The sequence below is a fragment of the Colias philodice genome, chromosome 25 (genome assembly GCF_061535455.1).
Source record: "Colias philodice isolate Cphi_HAF_F1 chromosome 25, ilColPhil1 Martin Lab GWU primary, whole genome shotgun sequence".
Lineage (NCBI taxonomy): Eukaryota > Metazoa > Arthropoda > Insecta > Lepidoptera > Pieridae > Colias > Colias philodice.
The window spans coordinates 5,019,687-5,029,569 of record NC_143110.1 but is presented as its reverse complement, the minus strand read 5'-3'; the positions used below and the strand labels follow the sequence as shown (position 1 = coordinate 5,029,569).

At 33.0% G+C, this 9,883-nt stretch overlaps 1 protein-coding gene across 1 annotated transcript; it reads left to right on the top strand.

Moving 5' to 3' along the window:
- Window positions 1-443: 443 nt before the first annotated feature.
- Window positions 444-9,612, top strand: Rs1 (Dead-box helicase Rs1). The gene is made up of 15 exons (XM_089710879.1): window positions 444-659; window positions 799-885; window positions 1,700-1,832; window positions 2,074-2,174; window positions 2,432-2,627; window positions 3,140-3,288; window positions 3,804-3,887; window positions 4,149-4,276; window positions 6,117-6,314; window positions 6,723-6,867; window positions 7,246-7,428; window positions 7,967-8,147; window positions 8,397-8,600; window positions 8,928-9,064; window positions 9,263-9,612. The coding sequence occupies exons 1-15, from the start codon at window positions 564-566 to the stop codon at window positions 9,593-9,595; spliced, it is 2,355 nt and encodes a 784-aa protein (XP_089567005.1). The 5' UTR covers window positions 444-563; the 3' UTR covers window positions 9,596-9,612.
- Window positions 9,613-9,883: the final 271 nt, after the last annotated feature.

The window sequence follows — 9,883 nt, the reverse complement described above, 5'->3', positions numbered from 1 at the left end:
CATTTTATACCATAGAAAAGATATATAATGGTACTATTCACGTACTATTCAATGGCTAATAATTATCAAAAATGACATGGACTGTGCACACAACTGTACAATTTGCAATGCAGAATGCAGAATTTCTATATATAGTACGCAAGCTCGGAGCAATTATCAAGCAGGCTTGTTAATTGCTCCGAGTACGCAAGTAAGATCGTGGTACTATTACCATATGGTCATCCTATGATGAGATAGAGCGTGATCGATTCGACCCGGCAACGGGTAGTTGATTTTTGCACAGTCCTTGAAGTATATAATATAATTCATTTATAAACTCGTAGTCGTCTTAAAATTCAAATAATGATTGACGATGATTTCGAATACGCTATATAATACAGATAATGTAGGATTCTACCTATCTTTGACATTTGAATTATGATGCGTTTACAGGAACGGCCGTAACAAGTACATGTGTTTTTGAAAGCTAACCTATGTTTTAAAGTTTTCATTATTTTTATGCACTTATATTATTCTGGGACGATAAAATGACAATATTTGGAACATAATTAATAAAATTAAGCATGATGGAAGTCGAAGGATATCCAGGTCTTATTAAAACTATACACGAAGGGGAAGAAATTGAAGATTTTTCGGAAGAATCTGATGTTGAGCAGGAGGTTCGTATTTTTATTCGTATTTCAATAAATAATCTGATATTTAATCAACTTTAACTTATATTGTTTATAATACCAAACAATACCAAATTATAAAACTACTTTAGAATGTTTGGTTTCTAATAAACCGTTTCGTTTACAGTATCAACCGTCCAAGCAGAAAGTGAAGAGGAAAGCAGATTTTGATCCAAAATTTAAATTTGTGTCATCAGTTGAAGAATATAACAAGGTAATTTATTTAATGATATATCTATTTGAAAATACAGTGTAAACTCTATATAACGACACTCCATTTAACGTCAAACTCCGTATAACGTCAAGATTTCTCGACTTTGGTTGGTTTATATTGTTGTCTATACAATAATACACTCCATATAGCATCACGCTCACTCTCATTAACGACCACAATAAGACATTACAACTAGGAACTAGGACTAGGAAGTACTGACTAAGTTGCCGAAATCAATGAAAATGTAGTTGTTTACATTCTTTTTTACTGACATACCGAAGATTCTCAGAAATGCAGTCGTAGAAAAGTAAAGAAAAAATTCTGCATGCCGAAGAAGATGGACGATCTGCCAAAAAATTGAAGAAACCTCAATATGAAGACCTTGATCAAGCGATAATAACATGGTTTCATAGGCAATGTCAAAATAATATTCCTGTCTCGGGACCAATCATGCAATTTTCCCTTTCTCTCCATTTAACGACCACTCTCTATAACGTCGAAAAATGCACGGTCCCTTAAGTGACGTTATATAGAGTTTACACTGTATTTTCATTATAATTCCACCATAAACAAATCAACACATTAATAATTATGTTAAACATGGTGATTTTACGAAAATGAACAGCTTTGATAGTAATTCTTAATTATAATAACTTACTTGCATTTGTTTCATAAACTAATTCTAGAATTTAGAATAAAAATACAACATTTAATGATAGGATATTCAAAATTGTTTAAAATACAACAGTAAGGCGGTGTCTTATATTATTAATTGCAGAACTTTTCAAAATTAAAACATGTAATTAATTTTCAGAATACATGGGACGACTTACAAAAGTACATAAAGAGAAATGTAAAACAGACTCTTGATGAGAAGATAGCTAAACGAAGGGCACAGGTTCAAGTTGACGGGGGAGCTGATCTGGACACTGATTCAGAGGTTGAAGGTATGTTACAATAATTATTAAACAACTTCCACTCAATAGGAGGTTCTATGTTCAACCAGATTTTTAATACCAAGGATTTATGAATAATAAATAACCAATACTCAGTTTTATATAATAATATCATTATACATATTATGTCTAAATTTTTGTAGAGTACAAAAAAATAAAGAAAAAGGAGAATGACACACTTAATTTTACTCGTGAATTAATACAAAATATTAATTATTAATTTTTATATTAGATCAGGGCAGTGATGAATTGGAGATATCAGATGATGAACTAAAGAAAGATGAAATCAAAACTAAAGAAAAGAAGTTGGGAAAAAAACAGAAATTGAAACAGGTTTGTAATGTTCAAGTTTTTAAAATTGTCCATCATTATCTATTTTATTTTTTCTAGGTTTATCAGTAAGAGACGAAAGTATTTATTGAAAAAAAATTTGCTTTGTAAAACTTATATATAAAAGTATACATAAAGTTAATTACATATTTATTTATAGAATAAAACCAAAGTGCCTTGAGTATCCTAAAGCACTATTATTACTTAATCAATTATGTATTTCATTTCAAATCACTTATTTCTAATATTACTTATTTTAGGAATTAAAAGAAGAAGAATCACAAGGCGCAACAGTGGAATATGATGGTGATTTCTTTGAAGATCCTCCGCCATATGATGAAAATGCATCCTTTTATATGATGAATCTATCCCGACCATTGCTTAAGGCAATTGGCACACTTAATTATGTACATCCAACACCGATACAGGCTGCAACTATTCCTATAGGACTACTAGGTACAGAAAACAACTGCTTACAATTATAACTTACCTATTTCATAGTATTATGTAGGTGTAAAGTATTATAGATATTTGTATATTATATCAAAGATTAGATGTAAGGAATTTGTATTTTTATATTATATCAAAGTGGGAATTAACATATTTTACCTGTCCTATTTATGCTGGTATTTCATTATACATACTTCTATACCAATATTATAAAGAGGAAAGGTTTGTATGTATGTATGGTTTTCATGCATAAATTACTGGACCGATTTTGATGAAATTTGGCACAGACAATCTTTAGACCCTGAGAAAGAACATAGGCTACCTTTTATTGCGAACTATGTTCCACGGGCGAAGCCGGAGCGGGCCACTAGTTATTACAATAAAACTTGAACTCGGAAGTACCATACACAGCAAAAGAAACAATTTTATCGTATTAAATACCATCTGGAACTATGATAACATTACAAATTTTTTTCAATACTTAATAACATTTTTAACCTTAAATTATAATTTTTTAGGTAAAGACATATGCGCGTGCGCAGCTACTGGTACAGGTAAAACCGCTGCCTACATGCTCCCTATTTTGGAGCGACTTCTCTATAAGACTGTGGGAGACAGAATTACGAGGGTACTTGTACTCGTTCCTACGAGAGAATTGGGTGCTCAGGTAATAATTTTATTTTACATAAGGAAATATATGTTTTGTTATTGAAGTGAAATTTCTTTAGGCGCGTTGAGAGTAAAATTTCAATCTACTTACATACCGTTATGTCATGGATTAAGGCGACGATTTTGGTATCTTTGATCTTGCCAAAGAAGTTTCACTTCTGACACGTGTGCTCGCACACACGCTTTTTTATATTTATTTATATGAAATGCTTTCAGATATCTTAACATTTTAAAGTTCATAAGAAAGTATGGATGTTTATTACTCTTTGACGTGAAACTCACTGTATGGATTTTGATGATACTTGGCAGTGAGATGACACTTGGCCACTGCTAAGTATCATCAAAATAAGAATGAGAAAGAACCAGAATAACATAAGCTATAGAAATACTTGCTTTTCAGATTCGGATTCAATTTTCAATATGACATAGTCAATATAGATTTGATTTAAAGCTCTCAATTAATTCTCATTAATTAGAATTTACATTTTAATGAATGATTTTTGTATGAAACAGGTACACACAGTGACGCGACAACTTACGCAGTTCACATCGGTGACAGTTGGTCTGTCTGTTGGTGGTTTGGATGTGAAATATCAGGTACGTTTCATTGTTACGCTGTCACGCTACAACTGCTCAACCGATTTTGACGATATGTGGTAAATAAATAGTTTAAAACAAGAGAAAGGATATATTTATTTCTGGAACTCCCATTGCAACGGGAAATATCCGGGTATATCACCCTGATACTGCCATTTCCTTTGAGCACGCGAGCGTTTCTAGGCGCGGCTAGAAACCTAGTAATATAATAGTTATTATTTAATTATACATTTTATTCCATAGCAATTTTTCTGCTTTTAGGAAAGTGTTTTACGTCGTAATCCAGATATTGTAATAGCGACACCCGGTCGGTTGATTGATCACATTAGAAACACACCGTCTTTTGGCTTGCATTCTATTGAAGTGCTGGTTTTGGATGAAGCTGATAGGTATGTGTAGTTTAAAATAATTTGGAAAATCCAAAAGTGCACGCCTCATAATTTTTTTTTTAATAAATACTAGCGGTCCGCCCCGGCTTCGCCCGTGGTACATAATATTTACGTTTTCTCTACATAAAAACCATCCTCGTACTTCAAGGAACATAATAAAAAAAGAATTATCGAAATCGGTTCAGCCGTTCTCGAGTTATGCGCTTACCAACACATTTTGGTATTCATTTTTATATTATAGATTTATTAATTATTATTTTTGTTTATTTAATAACAATTAAACCACATCGAATCAGACCCTGAAAAATGAAAGGGTTCTATTCCTGAGCATACTCAAGCGTAAGAGAAAAAAAAAGACTCGATTAGTAAAGTATTTCGGTCGCTATCGTGTTAACAAGAAAAAGGATCCGCACATACAGACACACGGAGGTCCAAGACAGAACTTTTTTAAACTGTTTTTTAACTAGTTTAAATAACAAAAATGACATCAAAAATATCATGAACGTTAAAAATAGTGTTTTTTCTTAATATGTGTGTGTATGTATTATCTGACAAGTGCAATGTATGATACATAATAGTAGGGGAGGCCAAGAGGGGATTTTGGGATTTACTCGAGCGCGTCAGATTACTATAAGGGACGGTACCTTAGCTATTCATTAGTACCTCTAGTCAATATGAGCAGTTATGGTTGGTGGGCGCGCTCAGGGGCCCCGCTGGAAAATTTGAATAATCCATAATTCCCTAAGGTTGAGCTCGAATCGTCAGATTAGCGAAATGGGGACTTCTTATACTGTAATTAACCCCCCCATATATTAATCTGACGCGCTCGAATAATATTACTTTAATTTTTTACCCTTTCTTCATAGCGATTAAATCGCCACTTAAATCGTCAGATTAACGTATACTTTTTTTCAGTGACGTCCTGGAGCATGCAAAATATCAATATCTAACGCGCTTGAGTATTTCCAAGCCAATTTTTTTCTTTTTTAAATTAAAAAAAATCAAAAAACCCTTCCCCACCGCTAAAAGTGAAAACATTATAGGACCTTTTTTTCTCGCTATGGTCTAATCTACCAATTCTAATAGGTTCCCGTGACGCTCGAGTAAATCCACATTTAGCATCCTGGGCTCCCCTACTATAAAGACATTTTAAGTTTGAAAAATCAGATGTTTTGCGCGAAGTGACAGTAGTACCCACCTCAACGCTTCGCTTATGAGGCGTGCAATAATTGATATATATTTATTGTTTATACGCAAAAATTTAAAAGTAAAGAACCATTTTATATTTTTTATACTAAAAGTCTACTAATAATATTTAAATTTATAATCTGCAAACAGCTGATAAATTAATCTTGCAACATTATAAAATTTATTTTTAAAGAGGTAGATAGTAAATATGTTTTTAAAATTGGTTAGGTAGAGTTGTTTTAATTTTTGTTGTTGCTATATCTTTTGTGTCGTACGCTCCGTATTTTCTATCGCATAAATAGAAATGTATAAAATAGGCATTGAGGTATTATTTCTAGAGAGGGCACCACGAACAAAATCTGTGCGACAAGCGCGACGGCGCGGGCCGGCTAGTGAGTCATACACTTTGTAGATATTCTTCCCTCATAATACTACTTATAAATTAAAACCAATCAATGTAACAAATAAATATTGTTTATCTTATTATAAAAATATGAATAAACTTATCAATTAAAACCAATGAATGTAACAAAAAAAAATTGAGTTTGAGACGATTGACTCTAACTCGTGTTACAAATAGTGTAGTAGTGATGTCCTCTCTAGTACGTAGTACATGTAACTCAATGAAAATAGGTTAATTTTTTTAATACAGGATGTTAGACGAATACTTCGCTGAGCAAATGAAAGAAATCATCCGTCAATGTTCACCAAAGAGACAGACCATGTTGTTCTCGGCCACCATGAGCGAGGAAGTCAAAGACTTGGCTGCGGTGTCTTTGAACAAACCTGTCAAATTGTTCCTCGACTCTAATAAAGATGTTGCTTTTAATTTGAGGCAGGAGTTTGTTCGGTAAGTTTTGATGACTATTTATTACAGTTCTACCAGCTGCTACATTATAAAAATATAGCAGTTCATAAACTTAGCTACCTACATAAAAATACAAATACCCCCTCTGTATTCATAGTACCAATTACAATTGTAAAACTTATCGGTTATGATATATAAACATGCATATCGCAAATTAAAATTGAGCATTGAAGCACCTCTATACTACTTTTAATTATCAATTCCCATTTTTTATCGCAATCTATTTTTGACGCCTGCACTGTTAAGCAAGTTATTATCTATTTAGTATTGTCTATTGTCATGTACTGACGTCATCCTGTAACTAGTAACTACTCTGTTTATTATGATAATGTCTTTCTTCACATTTAGTTCTTCTTCCTCTATGATTTATTTTAAATATAATTTCCACAGTATACGTAAAGAGCGCGAATCGGATCGGGAAGCTATTCTCGCAGCGTTAGTTTGTCGAACCTTCAGAGATAGAGCGGTGATCTTTGTGCAGACTAAGAAGCAAGCGCACAGACTTCATGTGGCCTTGGGATTGCTTGGTGTTAAGGTTTGTTATAATTTTTATCATTAAAATATATTATTTATAGTAACTTTTTGTATAACCAATAACTATATTTGTAAGATTTTCAATGATTACAACTATACAATATGAACCTATTTTCATACTTTTAATATCCATCTACCTTCATTTCAAATCAAATAAAAAAGAAAATTGTTATTGATATTAAAATTTATGATATAACGCAGGAATTTTCACTATTTATTGTGGCAGTGTGATTTTATATTGTATTCGTTTTTCTTGTTAGCTTTTCTTAAAAATAATTTATTTTTCTATATCCAATCCAAATATTTCTAGCAAAACCTCGATGATGGCAATTTTTTTTTAAGATTATGATAATAATACCCTCTTTTTATAACTAAACAGGTAGCAGAACTCCACGGTGCTCTCAACCAGCCCCAACGTCTAGATTCCCTCAAGCGGTTCAAAGACGAGCTCGTAGAAGTGTTAGTAGCAACTGATGTAGCAGCCAGAGGTCTGGACATCCCGGGGGTGAAGACGGTTATCAATTTTACCTTACCGGCTACGTTAGAGCATTATATTCATAGGGTAAGAACTTTGAATTCAAAATTTTTAACAAGCATTTTAACTCTTTGATAGAAAATTTGGAAGGTTATGAAATATTGTCTATAGTGTGCAATAAATTTTGTAAATGTTTAGGTATTATAGTCATGGTGTCCGCTTTTCCAGGTCTTTTGATTTTTTTACATATGCTAAAGATGCTTTTTATTATTAAATAACTTTACAGCTTTTAGTCGTTTCATTGCCACATTTTGTTATTAAATTATTCATTTACCATATTTCATAAATGCACAATTCACATATCGATTTAAATTGTTAAGAAAAGTAATATATTTTGATTGATTTATTGATCTATTTATTTACATATACATTTAGTTATATTATTATTTGGGTCGGGGGGGCAAGTATCTCGCCTCGCGGCGATGCTGAAAAAAAACTCCGGCTGAGTGGCCAGACGGCTGGAGTCTATTATTATAACCAGTTTTTATAACCTGGTTATAAAATATTTTTATAACCAGGTTATAAAAACTGGTATATTATTATTATTTATTATTACTATAACCAGGTGGGTAGAACAGCACGTGCAGGCCGTGCGGGCGTGTCCGTATCGCTAGCGGGCGAAGGCGAACGTGCGCTAGTCAAAGCGATAGTGAAGCGAGCGAAACGGCCGGTCAAGTCGCGCCAAGTGCCACCGGATATAGTGGCCAAGTATAGAGACAGGATGGCTAAGTTGGAACCGGAGATTGGTAAGTTTATTAGTTATTACTAACTAGACAAGCTATAATAGGTGGGTGTAAGGCGATAGTGAAGCAAGCGAAGCGATTGGCCAAGTCGGGAGTGTTTCGATATACATATCAGAATTAATAAGAAGCATCAAAATACTTCACAGAAAACAATAATAGATATTTCAGTTTCAAATTGACCAAGTAATAGTGTCTTTTTGTTAAATATAAATTTAAATAAGAATATAAATTATTGATAAATTATGTTTATAGCGGCAATCCTCAACGAAGAATACGCAGAGAAACAGTTAAAGAAAATGGAGAAGCAGACAGAGAAGCTGGAAGGAGCTATAAAGAAGGAAAAGCCGAAGGACGGGCCGAAAATAGAGCCTCAGAGAAGAAGGGAGTGGTTCCAAACGCCAAAGGAGAAACGGGAGGAAAAAGAACGGCTGACGCTTACAAAACATATGGGAAAAGGTTAGTTGTTATAAATAATTATATTAAGTAGATATATCGTTTATATGATCTGTATTTTATAAGTGTATGTAACCCTCTTCATTTTTTAAACGGTTATAAAATATCATGACTTGTATTGAATCTTCTGATATTTATTTATTTAAAAAATATCATGCCAAATGTACATGTTTACTTATAAAAATTTCTACAAAATAGGCTACTACTCAGAAATCTATAATAGATTTTTTTCTTATAATTTTGTCTAATTGATCCATCAGAACTCAATAAAATGTCGTTTGATTCTTCTTTTTATAAATTTTTTTAAAATAAACTTGGCCATTCACACAGAAACACAAAAGGGTAAAGGCAAGAAGCGCAGACATGACGATGACTCGGATGATGACGGTCCCAAAAAGAAAAAGAAACAAACAAAACACACGCCTAAAGATACGGCAGAAGAGCGAGTTCAACGGGAAATGGAGAAGGTGAGATATAAACCAATTCGAGATTTAAAAAATAACTTTTTTTGCAATTGGATGCTGACCCATTTATTTGTTGATATACTCGTGCGAACCAATTTGTTGAAGTCGGTAAAAAAACATGAAGTATGATTTAAAAAAAAAATACTATTTGATTCCTATTTATTTGTGGCTTGTGTCTAAAAATATATCTTTTTCCACTAGGTTGCATTGTTACAATCGAGAATGGCGAAACGCAAGAAGAAACAACCTAGAATACGAGCGGTGGAAGACGACGATGACCGGCCAAGACAGAACAAAAAACAAGGCAAACCCAAAAAGAAACAGAGCAATTTTGCCAACGACCTTACAGACACGTCAAAGGCGTCAACAAAACGCTTACGTTATGACGCTAATAGAGTACAAAAGGGAAAACCTTTGCAAAACGGGAAACCTATGCAAAAGGGAAAAGGAAGTGGTCCCAAAGGAAAGAATAAGCCGAAAGGCAAAAGCTTTGGTAAACCTCAAGGACCGAAACAGGGAGGAAAAAGAAAATAAAGTATTTTTTCGTATGAGTTTTTTGTTTAATTTACTTCCCAATTTTACATAAAGATAATTTAGCAGTTTTAAAACCTATCGAAAAAGTCGGGTGTTATCTGTGGTATTGTATAGTGTGCGCCACGAAAGAAGTCCTATGACAAACAAGAAATTTCGGTTGTAAAAAAGGTCCTATTTGCCACCAAAGAGTATAATGTAAGTTGCCATCGTATAAGTATGATTTTAACGCTTCTTGTTTTAACGTGATAAAATATGTGGAATTGAACACAAGCTTGAACTTAAATACGT

Excerpts from the sequence above, each read along its gene's own strand:
- Rs1 (XM_089710879.1), top strand. The coding sequence starts at position 564 with ATGATGGAAGTCGAAGGATATCCAGGTCTTATTAAAACTATACACGAA. Across the intron at positions 3,888-4,148 it reads GTTTGGATGTGAAATATCAG|GAAAGTGTTTTACGTCGTAA; the intron begins GTACGTTTCATT and ends TTCTGCTTTTAG. Across the intron at positions 6,868-7,245 it reads TGGGATTGCTTGGTGTTAAG|GTAGCAGAACTCCACGGTGC; the intron begins GTTTGTTATAAT and ends ATAACTAAACAG.